At 36.7% G+C, this 23,334-nt stretch overlaps 1 protein-coding gene and 1 pseudogene across 4 annotated transcripts in view; both read right to left on the bottom strand.

Moving 5' to 3' along the window:
* The window catches only part of JAK2 (Janus kinase 2), a 160,056-nt gene that overhangs the window by 82,771 nt on the left and 53,951 nt on the right, over positions 1 to 23,334 (bottom strand). For 2 of the 3 annotated variants that reach the window (XM_011988377.1, XM_011988376.1), the window contains 5 exons: positions 21,938 to 22,061; positions 13,347 to 13,464; positions 6,570 to 6,715; positions 2,500 to 2,821; positions 1,586 to 1,705 (listed from right to left, as the gene is read on the bottom strand). In XM_011988377.1, the coding sequence (XP_011843767.1) occupies positions 1,586 to 1,705; positions 2,500 to 2,821; positions 6,570 to 6,715; positions 13,347 to 13,464; positions 21,938 to 22,061 (830 nt within the window). Of the gene's footprint in view, positions 1 to 1,585; positions 1,706 to 2,499; positions 2,822 to 6,569; positions 6,716 to 13,346; positions 13,465 to 15,751; positions 16,025 to 21,937; positions 22,062 to 23,334 lie in introns of those variants that run through there. The other variant, XM_011988378.1, reaches the window with a different exon arrangement.
* LOC105545439 lies at positions 15,718 to 16,725 on the bottom strand (annotated as a pseudogene). Its single transcript, XR_001006922.1, has one exon. The product of XR_001006922.1 is annotated as a casein kinase I isoform gamma-2 pseudogene (transcript).

Below are 23,334 nucleotides of genomic sequence, written 5' to 3'. Positions count from 1 at the left end.
AAATAAATGCTAGAATGAAGAGGAAAACGATAGTAAAAACAAAATGTTACTAACACATAATACACTGGGAAAATGCAATAATAAGCAAAAATTATTTTCCTATATCCAAAAATAATTTGGTAGGAAAATACACAGAGAAAAAGTATTAATCTTAATAAACAACAGAAAAAGCATAACATATCATGAATAAAATAAAAAGAAACATGATGTGTCAATATGAATAAAATGATCAAGAATTACTGAAAAACATAAAACAATACTTGGGTATAAGGAGAAATACAATATATCCCTAAAACAGAAAATTTAATATGAGACAGAAATGTCAGCTCTTCCCAATTTGTTGCACAATTCCAAAAAAATGTCAGTGTAATATTTTTAAGGAGCTTTACAGATACTCAGCAAAGAAGTTAGTGTCACACTTAAGAGCTTAGGTTTTCAAATCATGCATTTGAGTTTAAATAGCCCTACCACTTAACCAACACCGTGCCCTTGGAAAGTTACTTAACTTCTCTGTATTGCAGACTTAAAATTAAGCCAAGTCCAAATACAGTCCCATAGAGAAGTTCTTTAGGTTACTACAGTTTGTTCACATTAAGATCAATAAACTCTCCCAGAAACATTTATTATAGATCCACATTGAGGTTGATAATTAATCATCCTTTCATGCATCCATAAAATATTTATCAAGCTTTCTCTAAACTAGGCCCTGAGTACACTGTGCAAGGTGTAGGGGGTACAAACACACATAAAAATATGATCCTTACCTTCAAAAGGCTCACAGTCTACTACGCAGTAGGTGTACTATCATATTTTTCTCTAAGAACAGAAAACTATGCTGAATTAAGTGAGTTGCAAATTAGTTATAATTTTGGTAATATAACCCTGGAACAGCCAGACAGGTAAGCCATATAAATACTTAAGATAAATGGACAAATAACATTAATAGGACTAGTTTAAGCCAGGAAGTGTCAAGAAGCATCTGAGTTAAAAAGAAGACAGAGCAGATAAATGAGAAACTTAAGAGCAAAGTATAAAATAATTCATTTCTTCCATTTATATTAAAATAAATTCGATTTCTGAAGCTATTTAAAAAAGAGAAAGGGTTAATCTTTTAGAATCAACTATGTCTTATAGCTTGGGTGGGGCTGACCTGGGATTGATTTACATTTTGTTATATAAGTTCCAGACATCATTGTTTTATTTTTCTCCTTTAATTAGGCAATATAACTGGCACATATACATCCCTATTGATAAAATATTTTAGTCAGGGGTGAGCGTTACATCAGAGAACTAGTATAATCTAGAGTACAATAGGGGAGAAAGTAACTGGTGCTTTGCTAATCATAAAAATGAGTAAAAAAAGTACGGTAATGTACAAGAAACTCTGTAGGAAGATGGTGTTGATAGTAATACAAAAAGCTAGATGTTATCAAAAAGTTTACTGAACTGATGTTTATGTTTAGAGTTATATTTAAAACTACAATCAAAATTCCTACCAGAAAATAATTTTGGTACTAAGATTCTAAAATACATATTTCTGAGAATTATAAAATGAAACCATTATTCAACCATAAAGCAAACTTACCAGATTTTTGCCATCTTGCTTATGGATAGTTACAACTCGGCTTTCATCTGAACCCTCTTGGTTTGCTTGCTTAATACTGACATCAATAATATTAGGAAAATCGCAATATAACTGTAAATCCTATAGTTTAAAAGCATGTAAAATTAAAAACGTAGAATTTATGGAGCCATTTTAAAACAAGACTTATGAAGAAGACAACATTCATTCCAAATTCTTTAAAATAAAAAAGGTATTGATAACAACAGATAAGCATTAAATATGATTTCCTCTATCAATCTAACCCTAAGACTATGCTGTGTCTTGTTTGACTTAAAAATGAGAGCATTAAATGATGCCAGGAATCTAAAATGTGCTATGGCACTCTTCAATTCAATTAACATTAGTAGAAACCACTGCCAGAAGACTGGAAATGAGACTACCAAAGATGAAAAATTAAAAAATCATCCCTCTAAATCTCTAGTAACAATCTCTGAACAACATGGATACTAATAAATTTAAAACTTGCAATGCAAACCTAAAAAAAATTAATTAATTATTTAGCAGGTATATATTATCATAAAATCAATTAATATTAATCTTTTCTAGCTAACAAGTTTTATAATTATGCCTTCTGTTATCACTAATAGTGAAAGAAAGGCAAAACTCCTTTAAAATCACTATTAGAATTGGATACCTTTCTGAAACTGTAATATAGTCATTGCTAATTATTTTGTCATAAAAAATTAAATGAAAAAACCATTTAAGAATAGCAGGCAAAGAATTATATGACCTTGATAGCTTCACACTATTAAAACCTTCCACTTCTATCAAATGGGAGAAGTGCAAGACCATGTTGCAAATGATTAAAATTACTTTGTTTTTATTTCCATTCTACTTAAAATAACAAAGAACAAGAACATATCATTAAGGATTACCTGTTCTGTCAGTGTCTCACTTTCTTTATGTTTCCCTCTTGACCACTGAATTCCACCGTTTCCAGTTATTATAATGGTTGCAAAAATCTCCTCACCTGAAGGACCACTTCCAGGTTCTTTTACTTCAAATTTCTCTGTGTAGAAGGCAGACTGCAGGGTTTCCAGATTTATAAGATACTTAAGTTTCAAGTTTCTGGCAGTGGCTTTGCATTGGCTGAACTGCTGAATAAATCTGCGAAATCTGTACCTTATTCGCTTCCTTGTCAAAATATGATAGTCTTGGATCTTTGCTCGAATACATTTTGGTAAGAATGTCTTGTAGCTGCAGATAAAAAAAGCACATACAGAAAAACAAAACAAAAATTAGAAGATCAATCTAAAAATTGAAAAAGAAGTTACCACCCTTTTCCATGGTTAAGTAGGCATTACAACACAGTGGCCAAGTGGAGTAAGTTGCCATAACCCCCATCCATACAGTATAAAACTTTAAGATTTTGTTTGATGATACAAATATATCCACACACTGAAGTTATCATCAATGTTTACAAAAGAAGATGTTAATCTTCTTCCCCTAATGAAATGAATCCTCAGTCTAGTTAGTAAGAGTCTCTAAAAATTCCTGTTCTTTATTTCATACACCAGAGTTAATGGTTGATAAGATAATATTTTGGCACATATTGAACTATGCTACAAATATTTCCTATGATGCTGTGCTCCAAAATTTACCTGAATTTTGGAAATTGTTACATTCTGTTGGAAGCTATTTTCATTATGGAAACATACTTCTGTATATTATTTTGTTAGGCCAGCTTCAACTCCTAATAATTCCTTTGTGATCAAAACAATTCCATTTAGAAATGTTCTGACTTTTCTGTACATTCATCTCTGTGCAATATTCTAAAGAAGGTTATTTCTCTGCTTCTAAGGAACATTTTATTTCTAAAGTACCAATAAATAATTTTCCATGCCTTAATATATGCTAATCTTTCTTCTAATCATCCATCTCCTATCTAGTTACCCATTCTACAAGGCTCAGCTCAAGCATCATCAAATCCAGGAAACCTTTCTGGACCTCATTCTATGACATATTAGATGTGGAATCCACAGATACAAAGGACTTGCCAAATTAATGTCCTTCCCATCTAAAATGTAAAACCTCTTAATCCCACATTTCCCTCTAGCCACAGCCTATCTGGCCTCTTTTTGAAAGAATGTACATAGCCATTTCCATTTTCTTGCCTTCCATTTATCCCTCAACTCATTCCAATTTGGCTCTGTTCCATTATTTCAAGAGAAACTGCTCTTGCTAAAACCAAGAAAGATACCCATGTTGCTAAAACCACATTTCCACATGGCACAAGACACAAAAGAAAAATCTGGCAATTAGACTGCTTCAAAATTAAAACTTTTGTGCTACAAATGATACCTTCAGGAAAGTAAAACAACAATATACAGAATGGGAGGAAATAGTGGCAAATCATAAATATGATTATATGTGGAGACTTGTATTCAGAATATAAAAAGAATTTTTTTAACTCAACAATTAAAAGACAACTAACCCAATTAAAAAATGAGCAAGGAATTCAAATAGACGCTTCGCTAATAAAGGCATACAAATGGCCAAAAAGTACATGAAAAGATGCCAAACATTAGTAGTCATCAGAGAAATGAACATCAAAACTAGAATGAGACAGCTCTTCCACCCACTAGGATGGATAAAATAAAGACAGACAGAAACAAGTGCTGAAAAAGTTGGAACTCTTCATGTACTGCTAGTGTGAATGTAATGTGGCACAGCTGCTTTTGAAAAGTTAAGCAGTTCCTCAAAAAGTTAGAGTTACCATATGTTCCAGGAATTCCACTCCTAAATGTATGCACAAGAAAAAATGAAAAAATACATCCACAAAATTACTCATATACAGCTGTTCATAGCCACATTAGTCACAATAGCCAAAACATGGAAGCAGCCCACATTTTCATAAAGTGAAGAACAAATAAGCAAAATGTGGTATATCTATATAATGAAATATGATTCAGCAATAAAAAGAAATGAAGTACTGATACATTCTACAACATGAATGAATCTTGGAAACATCATACTAAGTGAAAGAAGTCAGACAAAAAAATGCCACACCACATTTTGCATGATTCTATTTATATGAAATGTTTGAGACAGGAAAATCCACACAAACATAAAGTGATTTCCAGAGGCTAGGGGAAAGTGGGATGAGGCCTGAATGCTAATGGGCATGGGGTTTCTTTCAGAAAGAATGAAAATGTTCTAAAATTAGATTGTGGAAATCTTTATACAACCCTGTGAATATAATACAAAATATTAAATTGTACACTTTAAATGGGTGAGATTTATGATTTGTAAATTATCTCAATAAACTCTTAAAATATCACAGAATCTTATATAAGTGTTTAATATCTACACTATTTTTAAAGTAAAGCAGTAAAAAAGAATGATGCAGCATTTTGCATGGCTAAGAGCATGAGTTAAAAGAATCAGATAAATACACTTACTAAATAGTCATCAGGTTTAGAACACTAGACTAAATAATGTAGGGAGAAGAGTAATAGATGACATGATTCTCGACCTGGAAGAAACTACAATCTACATAGAAAGATTGTGCCGAGACTTTGGATGACATCATGGTTTCCAAAGCAGAAATATTCCACGATAGCATAAGTCTAGAGATGGCTTCATATTTATAACATGCATCTTCAATGGGTCAAAGCTTCTGTTCTTCAACTGTGTTCCCCTCAATTCCTTTGGTTTCTATGTAACGACATCTAAGATACTCTTCCTGCGACTATGTTCTACTATAACCTGGCATACAGCAAGTATTCAATAAATAGCTACCAAATGAATGAATGAATGTGGTTTTTTTTTTTCCTTTGGGCTTTGGAATCTTTTAGATTCCTGAGTTCCTAAAATTATACCCTATGTCTTACACCATTGAGTTAAGGCCAAATAGACATCTGAAAGTAAAACAAGAATATTTAAAACCAAAGAGAGAAATACAGAAATTGATACTCTGCAAATTGGGTATGTAACTGTTTTGATGACAGGGCAAAGAAATGAATAAAGCCAGTTATTGGGAGAACAATTTCAAAAAAGGAAGCTTTAAGCACATTCATGACATACTCAAATTTTTAATCTGGTAAAGTATGTAATATATAAAATACATATTTAGCCTTCAAACTTAAAAGTCAAATCATTCTTAAATATACCTTTTTAAAAAGTAGTTTTATAGCCTGTAGAGTTTCAGAAAACTGTTATTAGCCATGATTGTCAAGTTCAATATGCAGAAGAATAATTTGAAGAATGCAGAGTTTGGATCACTTGTATAAGAACACCCTAGAGCACCTGTAAAAATTCACATTTGTGGGCTTCAACTCGGATTTACTGAATCCAAATCTCTTGGATTAGGACCCAGAAATCTTTGATTTTAACAGACACCCCCATGTGATTCTAATGCAAATAAAATAATACACCACCATTTGGGAAATACTTATTCAGGTCATTTATATAGCCAGCTAGAGGATCTACTATCAAAAAGTATGCCTCCAGGTGTTTCTTCCATTCCTCTGAACTTACCTAGCCTTCTCAGAATAAATGAAATCAAATAATAGATATTTAATACCTATGATATTTCCTGTAATACAACTCTTTCAATAATTTCACCTTACAAAGTGTGTGTTACTCCCAAGATACAAAACTTACCCGTATGATTTTTTATTACAGGTTGACTATCCCTCTTGCAAGTATCTGAAATCTGAAATGTTCCAAAACCCAGAACTTTTTGAATGTCAACATGATGTTCAAAGGAAATGCTCATTAGAGCATTTTGGATTAGGGTTGCTCAACTGTTAAGTTCAATGCCAATATTCCAAAATCTGGAAATATCCAAAATCTGAAACATTTCTGATTCCAAGCATTTTAGATAAGGGGTACTTAACCAGTATTACAAAATCAAAAGGCATGGGTAAACACAGAAAATATATAGGAATTATATAAAATCTCTACTCACACTTATGTGTAAGGATTTGCAAAAGAAAATTACCTGATAGAATTATAGATGGCCAGTGGGGTTTGATCATTTTCTTTGGCTATTCTCATCATATCTAACACTGCCATCCCAAGACATTCCTCCTGTGTTTCATGAGTCACAGGTACTTTTATCCATCCATGCACAAAATCATGCCGCCACTGAAACCAGAAATTTAGAAGGAAATATCTCATCATAAGTTTCATTAACATGTTTTAATCTATGATTGTATTTTAATCATAATTTTCAGAACATGTGCATTTACAAGCTACAAACTGGCCAGGCTCAGCAGCTCATGCCTGTAATCCCAGAACTTTGGGAGGCCAAGGCATGAAGATCACTTGAGTCCAGGAGATTGAGACCAGCCTGGGCAACATAACAAGATCTCGTCTCTACAAAAAATTTAAAAATTAGTCAGGCATGGTGGCACACACCTGCAGTCCCAGCTACTCGGGGCGCTGAGGTAGGAGGATCTCTTGAGCTATGATCACACCACTGCACCCCAGTCTGGGTGACAGACCAAGACCCAGTCTCTAAAATAATAAATAAATAAATTCCTCCTTTAATTTTCATTCATTTTGCAATACAATTTTAATAAAAGTTCATTTGCAAATGAAAACTGATTTACACTGGGTTCCCAATTACAAAGTACATACAACATTGGCCTATTTCATTGCCTATATCTTCAATTTATATGTTCTACATAAAAATTACCTAAATTAAAATAGATATTACTGAATTAAATATATACTGAACTCCAATTATGTTGGAAGCATCATACTACAAATGGTGTTGGATACAAAGAAATAGCCATGTGGCCCATAACAATGTTTTGGTCAATGGCAGACCACATATATAATGATGGTTCCATAAGATTGTAATTCTGCATTTTTACTGTACCTTTTTTATGTTTATATATGTTTAACTACACAAATACCATTGTGTTAAAATTCCCTACAATATTCAGTATAGCAACATGCTATATAGGTTTGTAGCCTAGAGCAATAATAGGCTATACCATATAGACTAGGCATATACTAGGCTATACCATATAGGTTTGTATAAGTACAATACATGATAATCACAGAATAATAAAACTGCCTAATGACTTATTTCTCAGAATATATCCCCATAAGTAAGTGACACATGACTGTATAAGATGTGGTCTCAGTCATCAAGGGGACCAAAATTTAGCTTAGAAGCTAAACGGAAGCAAATAATTATAATGCCAGACATGATATAGGAAGCACCACACAAAAGCTCCTTCAGGAACTTGGAGACGGTTAAGATTATATTCAGTTGGAGTAATCAAGGAGGGTTTCATGGAAGATTTGAAACTTCACAGTGTGTTTAAAAATAAAGAAATGTATGATGGACACAAAACAGGGTAAAGAAATAGAAGGAACAAGACACACAAAAAAGCACAAGATATGTTCAGATGCATAAACTAATTTGATTAGGGACTGAAGTTTATGTGAAGAAATAATGTGGATTAAAACCTAGAAAAGTAAGTTGGGGTCAGACTGCAGGTGCCCTTGAATGACCTAATCCTAGAAACTATGGAGATCTATTTTCATCATGTCTCTTCCATTGGTAGAGTAGTAGCAATGATAGAAGTGCTTGAAGAAAATAAAGTGTATGCAGAGAGGCTCTTTAAGAGGCTGGTGTATGGCTCAGATATGAAATAATAAGGATCTGATCCAGGAAACATAAGATACTAAAAGATTCTGAAAAAGGCTGATACTTTATTAACTATATATTGTATAAAGAATGAAGAAGAGAGAAACACAGAGGTTCTAAGATTTTGACCTGAAGGATTTAGGAAGACAGATAAATCAGACTGAACATGTAATGGGAGAAAGAAAAAGAAAGCAAAAGTACAAATATTCTAAACATAATACCAATTTTCTTTGTAGAAAAAAGGTAAGAGCCGTATCACCTAAAATAACAATGTGAATCAAGGTTTTAAACTGGACAAGAGAAATATAGGTCCTTCTATACTCTACATCTGTATTTCCCTTCTTTTGATGTTGATAACTTGTCTCACGAACTTAAAGCTTTACTGGAACCTTTTTAAACTAATTTTATTAAAAGAAACATATATTCAAAAGTATATTTGCTTTTTAATTAATAAAATATAGAAGATATTTTCATATAAGAAAATAAACTATTAAGAAGCACACCATCATATAATCAGTATTAACCAAAACAAAGGCCTAAATGTTGCTAATACAAAATTAATTCAGGGTAGGAGATAGATTTTTGCTCAGTTTTAAACACTTATTTCACCACACTTTTGAGAACAGGCAAGTAAGTTATACTGTTTAAGTAGAAGATGATCAATGACTTGGTAGATTCTTTTTAATAGCTTGCCTTGGTTCCATATAGAACTAGTAGAGAGTCTGGACATGGTGGCTCACGCCTGTAATCCCAGCACTTTGGGAAGCCAAGGTGGGCAGATGACAAAGTCAGGAGTTCGAGACCAGCCTGGCCAACATAGTGAAACCCCATCTCTACTAAAAATACAAAAAATTAGCTGGGTGTAGTGGCGGGCACCTGTAATCCCAGCTACTAGGGAGGCTGAGTCAGGAGAATCACTTGAACCCAGGAGGCAGAGGTTGCAGTGAGCCGAGATCATGCTATTGCCCTCCAGCCCGGGCAACAGTGGGAGACTCTCTTGTTGCGGAAAGTCAGAGACCCCAAACGGAGGGACCAGCTGAAGCCGCGGCAGAAGAACATAAATTGTGAAGATTTCATAGACATTTATTAGTTCCTCAAATTAATACTTTTATAATTTCTTATGCCTGTCTTTACTCTAATCTCTGAACATAAATTGTGAAGATTTCATGGACACTTATCACTTCCCCAGTCAATACCCTTGTGATTTCCTATGCCTGTCTTTACTTTAATGTCTTAATCCTGTCATCTTCATAATCTGAGGGGGATATATGTCACCTCAGGACCCTGTGATGATTGCGTCAACTGCACAAATTGTTTGTAGAGCATGTGTGTTTGAACAATATGAAATCTGGGCATCTTGAAAAAAGAACAGGGTAACAGCAATGCTCAGGGAACACCAGACATAAGACTTCTGGCCGCAAGTGAGCAGGACGGAACAGAGCCATATTTCTCCTCTTTCAGAAGCAAATAGGAGAAATATCGCTGAATTCTTTTTCTCTGCAAGGAACATCCCTGAGAAAGAGAATGTGCCCTGAGGGTAGGTTTGTAGACGGCCCCCTTAAGGCATGCCGTCTTTTATGGTCCAAGCTGAAGGGATGAAAAAAGCCTCGGTCTCCTGTAGCGCTCCCAGGCTTATTAGGACGAGGAAAATTCCCGCCTAATAAATTTTGGTCAGACAGGTTGTCTGCTCTCAAAACCTGTTTCCTGATCAGATGTTCTCAATGACAAATGTGTGCCCGAAACTTCATTAGCAATTTTAATTTCGCCCCATCCTGTGGTCCTGTGATCTCACCCTGCCTCCACTTTCTTTGTGATATTTTATTACCTTGTAAAGTATGTGATCTCTGTGACCCACACCCTATTTGTGCACTCCCTCCCCTTTTGAAAATCGCTAATAAAAATTTGCTGGTTTTACGGCTCTGGGAACATCACGGATCCTGCCGACATTGTCTCCCCCGGACACCAAGCTTTAAATTTCTCTCTCTTATACTCTTTCCCTTTATTTCTCAAACCAGCCAAGACACCTAGGAAATAGAAAAGAACCCATGTAACCATCGGGAGCAGGTTCTCCCGATACTCTGTCTCAAAAAAAAGAAAGAAAAGAACTGGTAGATAACAAATTCTGCTCATGTGGATATTCTGTGGAACTCATGACCAAAAGACAATAAATATATGAAAAATTAGTGATAGCAATACTAAAAACATAATCAACTATTCACTAGAGAAAAGTTAAAAATGGAAGAGTCTCAAATGCCAAAACATAATACTATTCCTTAAATATTATAGTATGTACCATCAAAATTTTCATTTAATTAAAACTACTGAAAATTTCAGGCCAGGTGTGGTGGCTCACACCTGTAATCCCAGCACTTTGGGAGGCTGAGGTAGGAGGATCATTTGAAGCCAGGAGTTTAAAACCAGCCTGGACAATAGAGCGAGACCCCATCTCTACAAAAACAAAACTAAAAAAATTAGCCAGGCATAGTGGCACACACCTGTACCTAGCTACTCGGGAGGCTGTGAGGCTAAAGCAAGACAATCACTTGAGCCCAGGAATTCAAGGCTGCAGTGAGCTATGATCCTGCCAGCCTGGGCATCAAAGACCTCCATCTCTACAAAAAAAATAAGAAAGAAAACCTTCTCATCTGAGTAGCAGACAAAATTTGAGCTTAAGAAATTTACATTGCAGTATTAATGTTAGGCTAAAGTAGCTGAATGAAGAGTTTGGGAAAACTTGGCTTATAAATGGGACTTAACTAGCCTGCCCCCAAAATAAACTAGCTCTGCAGGACAGGTGAATAATATACCCGTAAAAGCAACAGAAAGTTGTAACCTCATCACATCCTATTTTCAAAAGGCTATTCTCAGAAGCCTCTCTCCATCCCCCTCTCTTTTTATAATGGCTATAAAGATAAAGGAGCTGTATAAAAAAGTAAGTTGGTGGTCAAATGATTTTCAACAAAGGTGTCAAGACCATTCAATGGAGAAAAGACAGTCTTTCAACAAATGGTGCTAGGAAAACTGGATATTCACAAGCAAAAGAAGTTGGACCCTTACCTTACACGATAGACAAAAATTAACTCAAAATGGACCCAAGGCCTAAATGTAAGAGCTAAAACGATAAAACTCTTGCAAGAAAACAGAAAGAAAGCTTCATAACATTGGATTTGGCAATGATTTCTTGGATACGACACCAAAAACATAAGAAACAAAGAAGAATAGATAAATTAGAATACAGCCAAATTTAAAACTTTTGTCCACCAAAAGACAAGTAACAGAATGAAAAGACAACCTAGAGAATGGGAAAAACTATGTACAAATCATGTATCTTATAAGGAGTTAAGATCCAGAATAATAATTTCTGCAATACAACAACAACAAACAAACAACCTGATTTAAAAATGGACCAAGGACTTGAATAGACATCTCTGCAAAGAAGACAAACAAATGGCCAACAAGAGACATCTCTGCAAAGAAGACAAACAGATGGCCAACAAGCATATGAAAAGATGCTCATGATCACTAGTTGTTAGAGAAGTAATGCATCAAAATCACAATGATACCACCTCATACCCATAGGGATGGCTATTATCAAACAAAGCAAAGCATTGTTGAGGATGTTAAGAAATTGGAACACTTGTGCACTGCTGGTAGGACTGAAAAATAGTACAGCCACTACAGAAGACAATGTAGCAGTTCCTCAAAAAAATTATAAATTTACCATATGATCCAGCAATTCCACTTCTGGGTATGTATCCAAAAGAACTGAAAACGGACTCAAGGAAATATTTGTTTACCCATGTTCACAGCAGCAACCCACGTATCCATCGACAGATGAATAAGTACACATATGCAATGAAATATTGTTCAGCCTTAAAAAGGAAAGAAATTCTGGCACATGCTACAACATGGATGAACCTAGCAGACATTATGCTAAGTGAAATAAGCCAGTCAAAAAAGGACAAATGCTATATAATTCCATTTGTATGAGGTACCTAGAAAAGGCAGATTTATAGTCAAAAGTAGAATAGTGACTGCGAAAGGCCACTGGGAGTGGGAAATAGAGAGTTATTATTTAATGGGTATGAAATTTCCATTTGGGAATATGAAAAATGTTCTGGAGATGGATGGTGGTGATGGTTGTACAACAATGTGTTTGTATTTAATACAACTGAACTGCACACTTAAAATGGTCATTTTTATTATATATTTCTTAACAAAATAAAAATAAAGTTTGTTGGTCTCATACCCCAATAGAGAAATATTTTTCCTTTTGTTGTTCATAAACTGAACTAGCCTTACTAGGCTTCTTCTCGGAAATGCGAGCCATGAGGATTTGTGGGCTTATGTCCTACAATATTAGCAAATCGGATTTAGAACTCCTGACACCTTGGGGATACCAAGTGCATATTTCTACCCAAGAGCACTAATATATTTTCTTCCTTTAGTTTCTATTCATACTAGTCTAGCAGCACATAAAAACAAGTTATTTAATGACAAAATATTTCAATTACTGTTTAAATCAAGGTACTAGAGAAGAAAGCATTATGAAATACCAACACAATACCAAAATTTGACATAACTGTATTAGTGAACAAATAACTTGAATATAGCTCTTAGACTAAGTATCAACATCCAGTCACCTTCCTATAAACAGCTACACAAACTATCATAGCTTATTTTTTATGTAGCCTACTTCCTCTACAGTTCATTGTCCATTGTGTAAGCCTGAAATTATCCAAAATTTTCTTAAAACCCTAAAGAAATGTTACTAATATTTTAGCCACATATGCCTATATGAATCATTCTGTAAATAAACCTCAGTCTATACCTTGTGAAATCCTTAAAATGATCTAAAGTCCTAAAAAAAAAAAAAAAGAAATTCAAAAGGATCAATCCAAAAAAAACTTTATAAAATAGATTCTATTATCCATAAACCATGGGATTAAAAACTAGTGATAAAAAGCCTCAATTTTGTTACTTCTCTGCACTTGCTGTGCAAGACAGAACTGCAATTTTCCCATATGTGAAGTTTTTCCTGATTAAGTGACTTACTAAACAGCAAAATATTTATCATTTAATACATGTACAAGTAAGATAGTATAATCATACCTGAGCAAAGAGGTAAGACATGACAAAGTCATCAAGAAGAGGAGCTTCAGCACCTCGAGATATTCCATGCCGATAGGCTCTGTTGCTGCCGCTGCAATACCAACGAGGAAAGTAAAATCTACAAGATAATAAAAACATTTGGTCAGCTTCCAAACAGTTCATATACAAACATACTATCTATATATAGTCACCTACAGCATACTGAAAGGTATTATCCCATACTTAGAAAACACAGCTAACAGTATTAAATATAAATTCGAGACAAAAGGATATGTGGATAACACTAATATAGGCAGAAAGTACAAGAAATGTAAGTGTAAAATCAATATACAACCTCCTTCAGTGCACAAAATGTAGAAGCAATAAGAAACAAAAAATGTAGAAATAAAACCTTAACAAAAAGTAAAAACATAATTTAATCCAGTAACACCAGTAGAGAATCTGAAAATGCTAATTTGGCATAAAAACAAATAATTGTTTCTTTGGAGAAATAGAAGTTAAAAACTTGTCCGTCAAAGAAACAAAGAATACTCTATATTGAGTCTTTTAGTAACACCTTTATTGAGATATAATTCACATGCCATAAAGTCCACCCACTTAAAGTGTAAAATTCAATGTTTTTAGTTTATTCATAGCATTATACAAATATCACCACACTCTAATTTTAGAACATGTGGCCTGTCTACCTTCTTTCACTCAGCATAATGTTTTCAGGGTTCATCCACATTAGAGCATGTATCATTACTTGATTCCCTTTTATTGCCAAATTAATATTTCATTGTATGAATATACCACTTTTTCCGTATCCATTCATCGCCAGACAGACATTTGGGACTGTTTCTATTATTTTGCTATTGTGAATAATGCTGGTATGAAGAGTCATGTACAAGTTTTTGTGGATATATGTTTTCATTTCTATTGCATATATATCTAGAAGTAGAATTGCTGGGTCATATGGTAACTCTGTGTTTATCCTTTTGAGGAATGGCCAAACTGTTTTCCAAAGTAGCAGCACCACTTTACATTCCCAACAGCAATATATGGTTTCCAAACTAGTCCAAATCCTCTAACACTTGTTATTTTTGTCTTTCTGATTTTTGCCATCCTTGTAGATCTATGATTATCCCATTGTGGTTTTGATTGGCTTTTCTCTAATGACCAATGATGTTGGGCATCTTTTTGGGGGGGGGGGTTCACTTTCTTTCTTTTCTTTTCTTTTCTTTTTTTTTTTGTCTTTTTTTTTTTTTTTTTTTTTTTTGTTCATTTTTCTTTTCTTTTTTTTTTAAAAAGCCCCTAAGTTGTATGGCTTCAAAAGAGCATCAGAGAAACGTAAATGCCATTTCTGTACACTTGGTAAAGCAAAAACCAGATTCACGGCCACCGCCCTGGGCACGGCCTCAAGCTGACCCGCTGGGGGACCGCCAGCCAGTCCAGAGCCGCCCCCAGGCCCCTGCACATACACCTACGGGGCTGAGCCGGGGGCTTTAAGGCATTTTGTCTGCGGCTGCTTGCCGGGTGAGCACAGAGACAGGAAGCCCCCTGCCCGCGCGCCCCCATGCAGCAGAGCCCAGGGGCTGAGCAGGGCGACGCCAGCTGGCCCACCTGCCTCAGGTTCTGAGGGTCGGAGCACAGCCTCCGGGAACAGGTGCCTCGAGAAGCACCCTCCTAGCAGGGCCCACCTGCCCCTCACCGGGACGAGGCTGGGAAAGGCTGCAGTGGCCGAGACTGCGGCGCCTGAGCTTTGGTGCAGCATTTTGGGTGCGGAGCTGGCTTCAGCCACGGCCCCACCCCTCCCTTCCCCTTTAGTTTTGGGGAAGCCTGGGGCACAGCCTCACCCCTGGCAGCAATGCCTGTGTACCTCCCAGGTGGGCCTGGGCAAGATGGCCCCACAGCACCACTCCAGGTCAGGCCTGCCCTCCCCTCCAGAAAACGGCCTTTGGATTGAGGGAGAGAAGCTAGACTTTATGAAGCTAACGCAGGCGGATGGCGGGGCTGGGGCCGGGGCCGGGGCCGGGGCCAGAGCCAGGCCTCAGCCCTGAGGGCCTCCAGGATCGCACTACTCACTTCAGCAAAGAAATGGAGGGGCAGGGTTGAGGGTAGAAGGGGTCTTCCCCCCCAACTTTTTTCCTTGTTTTAAATAGTTAATGCTCTTGGAGGGGCGGACTAGACACAGGTATAGAAATTTTGGCCAGTTTTATGTGAAGGAAGTGACCCCTCGTCTACGGGATGGGGCCACCGGCCGAGACAGGCGCAGGCCCTTAAGTCTGCGTCCCGGCTTCCAGCCAGAGTCTGGCCCTGGGCTGCTGTGGGTGGGCCCCAAGGGCCTCACACAAGCTCACGCCCCAAGGGGCTGCACGGAGAAGATTGAAGGGGAAGAAACAGCAGCATTTGGTTTCATCGCCCACCTCCATCTCTGCAGGCGCCGTGATAGGCGCGGGACTGGCCGGCCATGGGGTCGTCCACATTCAGCTCCCCATTGGTGGAGGTCAGCACCTGGTTTTTGCTGTGTGGCTGATCTTTGTCCCAAAGCTGAGGCTGGGAGGGTTGGTTGGTGTGGACGGTGCCGATGGGCGTTGCCAAGGGCTTCCTGGGCCAGTGGTACTCAAAGTCGAACAGGAAGCCGCTTCGGTCAAAGAGGTCGGTGGAGAGGTGCACAGGTAGTCACAGTCGGGTTTCTCGAAGTCCAGGCGCTGCACGTAGTGCAGGTATGTGGCCATCTCCTCTGGAAAGTTCTAGCAGAGCACTTCGATGGGCGTGGTGCACTTGGTGTTCCCGATATTCTGTACCGCTCATGATCGTGTCGGCCTTGAGCCCCTGCCAGGGGAGGCTGCAGCACAGGAAGTACATGAACATGTGGCCCAGCACCTCCAGGTCACTGCAGTGGCTCTGCTCCTTGCCCAGCTGCATGTTGATGTTCATGTAGCGCACCCTGCCTGTCAAGCTCTTGTGCTCACGGTACGGGATGTGCTTCTTGGTCTCAAGGCCAATGTACCCCTTGGCCAGCCCGAAGTTGATAATGTGGATAGCGAGCTGCCGCTTGGTCCCCGGGCGCCACACCACGAAGTTCTCGGACTTCACGTCCTGGTAAATGAGGCTCTTGGTGTGCACAGACTCCATGCGTGCGATCAGCTGGATGGCGATCGGGAGCACCGTTTTCAGCGTGAAGGTTGAACAGGTCCTTCAGGCTGGGCCCCAGCAGCTCCAGCACCATAGCGTTGTACTTCCAGCACAGGCCGAAGTAGTAGGTAGTAGACCTGAGGGGCGCCCTCAGTGGCGCTCAGCCGCTTGTAGAACCAGTACCCCACGTGCAGCTGTGGGGCCCGGGACTTCATCAGCTCCAATTTGACAGCCACGTATTTGTTTGTATAGAGATCCTTTCCTTGGCTCTGCCATGGCCGGGCCGCAGGCAGTGTCTGGGCGGCCGGCCAGGCTTCAGCAGCGCGGCGCGGACCCCCGCTCCAGCCCTTCTCCCACTTCCGCTCGGGCTCGGACGCCCACTCGGGCCCTGCTCCAGCTCCTGTGCCGCCTGGGCCAGCCTCCGTATGTTCCGGGCGGGAGGCGCCTGGCATGCCACACTCCCCTGAGCCCGCTCTGGGGCCCGCCTGTTGGGCATCTTTTTACATGCTTATTGGCCATTTGTATGTCTTATTTGGAAAAATGTCTATTCAAGTCCCTTGCCTACTTTTTAGATTAAGTTGTATTGTTGAGCTGTAAGAATTCTTTTATATTCTGGAGATAAGACAGTTATCAGAATGTATGATTCCCAAACATTTTCTTCCATTTTGTGGGTTGTCTTTTCACATTTTTGATAGTGTTCTTTGACGCACAAATGTTTTTAACTTTGATAAAGTCTAACTTAACTATTTTCCTTGTCACTTGAGCTTTTGGTGTCATATCTAAGAAACCACTGCCTAATCTAAGTACACAAAGACTTGTGTTTCTTCTTGGAGTTTTAATAAGTTTAGCTCTTCTATATAGGCCTATGATCCACTTTAAGCTTTTTTTTTTTTTTTTTTTTGTATATAGTGTGAAGTAGCTGTCTTACTTCATTATTTTACATGTGGATATCCAGCTGTCCCAGCACTATTATTTAAAAAGACTATTCTTTGCCCATGAATTGTCTTGGCACCCTGATCAAAAATCAGTTACCATCAATGTGAGAAATTATATTGAGACTGTCAATTCCTTTCCATTAATCTGTATATTCATCCTTTAGTACTACATTGTCTTGATTACTGTAGTTTTGTAATAAATTTTGAAATTAGGAAGTAAAATCTTCAAACTTTGTTCTTTTTCAAGACTGTTTTAGCTATGCTAAGTCCCTTTGCTTTTATATAAATTTATGATTAACTTGTCAATTTCTGCAATAAAGAGAGCTAGGATTTCAGTAGGAATTGCACTGACCATACAGATCAATTAAGGAGTATTGCCATATTAAAAATATGAAGTCCTCTATAAGATATCTTTCCATTTATTTAGGTGTTTCCTTAATTTCGTTCAATAATGTTTTATATTCCTCAGTGTATACATTTTACACTTTTTGTTAAGTTTATTCCTAAAAATTTGTTATGCTATTGTTAATGAAATTTTTTAAATTTCATTTTTGGATTGTTCGTCTGTGTATAGAAATACAACTGATTTTTATATATTGATCTTCTATTCTGCAACTGACCTGAGCTCATTTATTAGTTCTAATAGTTTTTTATTAATTCCTTGGGATTTTTAATATGCAAGGTCATGTAATCTGTGACTACACAATCATCCTTTGGTATCTATGCAGTACTAGTTCCAGAACTTCCCACACATACCAAAATCTGCAAATACTCATGTTCCTGATATACTATTTGCATACAACCTGTGCACATACTTCAGTATACTTTAAAATCTCTAGACTACTTATAATCTAATACAATGTAAATGTTATGTAAATAATTGTTATACTGTATTCTTTAAGGAATAATAACAAGAAAAAGTCTGTACATGTTCAGTACAAGCACAACTTTTTTTCCATATATTTTCAATCTGTAGTTGGTTTAATCCATGGATGTGAAACCCATGGATACAGCGGGATGACTATAGTTTTACTTCTTATTTTCCAATATAAATGCCTTTTATTTCTTTTTCTTGCCTTATTTCCCTACCCTGAATCTACAGTATAGTGTTAAATCAAAGTGGTAAGAGTAGCTATCCTCATCTCATTCCTGATCATAGAGAGAAGGCATTCAGTCTTTCACCATTAAGTACGCCATTACTTTTGGATTTTTTTATAGATGCCCTTGAACAAATTGAGGAAGTTCCTTGCCATTCCTATTGTGTTGAGATTTTTTATAATGATGGGATGCTGGATTTTATCAAATACTTTTTCTGTGTCTATTGGGATGATCATGTGGTTCTGGTCATTTATTCTATTAATGTGGTATATTACACTGATTGATTTTTGGAAGTTGCACTAACCTTGTATTTCCTGGGATAAATCCCACCTGGTCATGGTATTTAATATTTTTGTAAACACACTGAGCATTCCTAATCTGAAAATCTGAAACCTGAAATGCTCCAAAATCCAAAACCTTTAGAGCACTAACCTGATGTGCAAAAGAAATATTCATTAGAGCATTTCAGACTTTAGATTTTTAAATTAGGTATGTTCAACCAGTGTATACTCTGCAAATATTCTGAAAATCTGAAAAAAAATCCAAAATCCAAAACATTTCTGGTCGCAAGCATTTCAGATAAGATATATTCAAGCTGTATTGCTGGATTTAATTTGCGAGTATTTTGTTGATTTTCTACCTACAACATTGGTCTGTAGTTTTGTTTTCTTCTAGACATCTTCGTCTGAATTTGTTATGAGGGTAATACTGAACTCACAGAAATAGGTGGGAAATCCTCCTTTCTTTGCTATTTTTTGTGAATAACTGGTAATAATTCTTTTAATGTGTGACAGAATTCACAAGTGAAGCCACTTGGGCCTGGGCTTTTATAAAAATTACTAATTTGATATCTTTACTTGTCATAGACCTATTCAAACTTTCTGTTCTTTCTTTTAGCAGTTCCCATAACTTGTGTCTTTCTAGGAATTTGTCCATTTCATCTTGATCCTCTAATTTGTTGGCATTAAAAACACTATCCATTAAACAATTACTTAACGTACATGAAGAAATATTTAACAAAAGAAGAACAAATCATTAATGGCGTTTTCAAAAAATTCTCAGCATCACTAGTTATGAGACCAACAAATAGTTGTAACTATGTGCATTATTCTCATAACTAGTGACACTATTTCTTCATGTACATTAAGTAATTGTTTAATGGATACTGTGTTTTTAATTTTATATTTATAAGAATACTAACCTTTTATCTGATTTGTTGAAACAATCTTTACAGTTTGCCTTTTCATTTTAAGAGGAAACCTTCGGACATCTGAAAATTTTTATAGTCGACAATTGCAATCATTCCCATAAGATTTCTTCTATTGTTTTGCAGCTTAAATGGTATTTTCCCAAGGACCTGAATTCAGTTCCAATTCAGACTTTTATAGTTTGATTTTCTTTACATTTCTATTTACATATCAATCTGATCTTTAATCAATCTATAATTTATCTGATATACATTATAAAGAAAGAAGCTAAAATTTTATTCAAACAGCTAATCAACTATCCCATCCCCATTTATTGACTAATCTCTCCCACATTAACGTGAAAAGATTTCTTCATATATTATGTTTCTATATGTATGAAGGAGTACTTTCAAGATATACTGGCCCCAACATTCTCATTATTTAGATTATGATTCTGAATTTAATTATGTGGCTTTAATAATAGATACCAGGCCGGGCGCGGTGGCTCAAGCCTGTAATCCCAGCACTTTGGGAGGCCGAGACGGGCGGATCACGAGGTCAGGAGATCGAGACCATCCTGGCTAACACGGTGAAACCCCGTCTCTACTAAAAAATACAAAAAACTAGCCGGGCGCGGTGGCGGGCGCCTGTAGTCCCAACTACTCAGGAGGCTGAGGCAGGAGAATGGCTTGAACCTGGGAGGCGGAGGTTGCAGTGAGCTGAGATTGGGCCATTGCACTCCAGCCTGGGCGGCAGAGCGAGACTCCATCTCAAAAAAATAAAAAATAAAAAAAATAAAATAATAGATACCATTTTGTAGTTTCATATAATGTGAAAATATCTCCTGGGACAAAATATTTTACAATTCCCAGATAAGTCTTCTTTCTCATGGCTATCTTATTTAATAATTCTAAATTAACATAGTAATGTGTCCAATTCCCTAAAATGCCTTTTTTAGGATTTTAATTGGCTTAGAGCTAAGCACATAGTGTAAGAGAAATTGATCTTTGTAATATTCCATCTGCCCATTCCAGTATTATGTCCTAATTCTTCATATTCTTCAAATAAGTTTCTAATTTTCCTATACCGTCTTGTGTTTTCTCTTATTAAAACCATTCCTGGTTAGTTAAGGGTTTTTGTAACTATATTGAATAGGATCTTCTTTATCTATTATATAAGTGGTTGCTTGCATATAATAATGCTATTGATTTTTGTACATCTATTATTTATTTGAACATTTATTGATTTTTTCACCAACTGTCTTTTCAATAATTATTTCAAAAATAATTTTTTGAACTCAGTGCAAATTATACATTAGATATCAGTAAATGCAAACACATCCAATTGCATATTTGTATATAGAATAGAGGAAGGGAAAGAAGCAAAACAATACTAAAATTTACTGAGACAGCATGAAGTGATAGGCACAATAATAAATACTATATATACATTATCTCTTTAATGAAGTACACATGAGGTGGTTAAGAGGCAAGCTTATGAAGCAAACTAGGCTTGGATTTGAACCTGACTCCCAATTCCTAGCTGTGTGACCATGAATAAATTTGAGTAATATTGTTTCTCAATGCTCTAAATTCTTTATCTTTAATGTGGAAATCTTAATACCTCCTTAAGTTATGATGAATTTTGTGTGTGTGTGTGTGTGTGTGTGTGTATATATATATGTAAATGCTTAGAAAAATCACAGGTATTTATGAGACACAAATCAAACATATCTTTGTTTCATCCTTTCAAGTAAAAAAATACTACTAGATTTCTCTAAATAGGCATTACACATTACCATAAATTATATAAATTAACTTACAATTTGAAGCTGCAAATACACACTGGGAAAAGTCTCTTTTCTTCACAACAACTTTTTTAAAAGTTCTTTGTAAAGATAAGATGTGAAATTGCATTTTATTGCACAAAACATTGCACAAACCAGCAATATCCCAAACATTTAGGATTTTGTTAATAAAGCCCATTCTGATTTTTTTTTACTTATTTAATTATAATCATAAGGAGTTAAGTGGCATCCCACCAAAACAGCTTTATTCTCAGACTATTCTACTTAAACAACATGTATGAACAGTTTCTCTGATGGAGAAACAGAATCTTAAATGAAATCTTAAAATGAGTGCTAACTAATTGGTTCAGGTCTCTGGTATTAACTACCTTGCAATTTAAAAATATTTGATAATTTCTCCCATTTTGCCTTTCAGCACTAAGTAAGTTACTTTACTGAAGAAAGTACCTTATTCTGTAGAGTACATTATGCCTGGTTGACTCATCTATATGGAAGACATGGTTGGGTGGATACCAGATCCTTTCTGTTTCACTCATTAAAGCAAACATATTATGATACACAGGTGTGATACCTAGAAAAGAAGCAGAGAAAGGAATTATTAAAGATACACAACAGAACATTTACATAGCACCTATAATTTGTAATGAGGCTAAAGTAACAACTCTTAAAATCAGAATGAAGTGTAGTAGCAGTCGAAATCTTTTGATATTCCACTCCCTACAACTGAATTATTAATCACAATCTTTTTTTATACAAACATACTTCGTTTTAGTGCACTCTGCATTATTGTACTTTGCAGATATTGTGGGGTTTTTTTCTTTACAAAATAAGGATTTACAGCAACTGTGAATCTGGTAGGTCTGTCAGCACCATTTTTCCAACAGCGTGTGCTCACTTTGTGTCTCTATGACACATTTTGCTAATTCTTGCAATATTTCAAACTTTTTCATTATTATTATATCAGTTATGATGATCTGTGATCAGTGATCTTCGACATTACAATTGTAATCGTTTGGGGCCGCCATGAACCGTGCCCATATAAGATGACAAACATAAGCAATAAATGCTGTGTGTGTTCTGACTGCTCCAGCAATAGCCATTCCTGTCTCTCTCCCTCTCCTTAGGCCTCTCTATTCCCTGAGATACAACTGTATGGAAAATAGGCCAATTAATAATCCTACAATGGCCTCTAGGCATTCAAGGGAAAGGAGGAGTTTCATATATTGAAGAGTTTCATATCTCTCACTCTAAATCAAAAGCTACAAATGATTAAACTAAGTGAGGAAGGTATATCAAATGCCAAGATAGACTAAAAGCCAGGCCTCCTGCACCAGTCAATTAAGTTCTGAATGCAAAGAACAGGTTTCTGAATGAAATTAAAAGTGCTACTGCAGTAAATACATAAATGATGAGAGCAAAACAGCCTTATTGATGATGTGACAAAAGTTTGAGTGGTCTAGATACAAGATCAAACCAGCCACAATATTCCCTGAAGTCAAACCCTAAACCAGAGCAAGGCCCTAATTGTCTTCAAATCTGTGAAGGCTGAGAGAGGTGAGGAAACTGCAGAAGAAAAGTAGGAAGCTAGTAGAGGTTGGTTCATGAAGTTTAAGAAAAGAAACCGAGGGGGCGCACCCAAGATGGCCCAATAGAAACAGGTCCAGCCTCCAGCTCCCAGCATGAGCGACACAGAAGATGGGTGATTTCTGCATTTTCAACTGAAGTACCGGGTTTATCTCACTGGGGCGGGTCGGACAGTTGGTGCTGATCTGCTGGTTGGGGTGCAGCTCAACCAGCAAGAGCTGAAGCAGGGCGAGGCATCGCCTCACCTGGGAAGCACAAGA

This window comes from Mandrillus leucophaeus, unplaced genomic scaffold (assembly GCF_000951045.1).
Source record: "Mandrillus leucophaeus isolate KB7577 unplaced genomic scaffold, Mleu.le_1.0 Scaffold329, whole genome shotgun sequence".
NCBI classification, from domain to species: domain Eukaryota; kingdom Metazoa; phylum Chordata; class Mammalia; order Primates; family Cercopithecidae; genus Mandrillus; species Mandrillus leucophaeus.
Note: the sequence above shows the minus strand (reverse complement) of the source record. Positions and strands in the feature narration are given on the sequence as shown.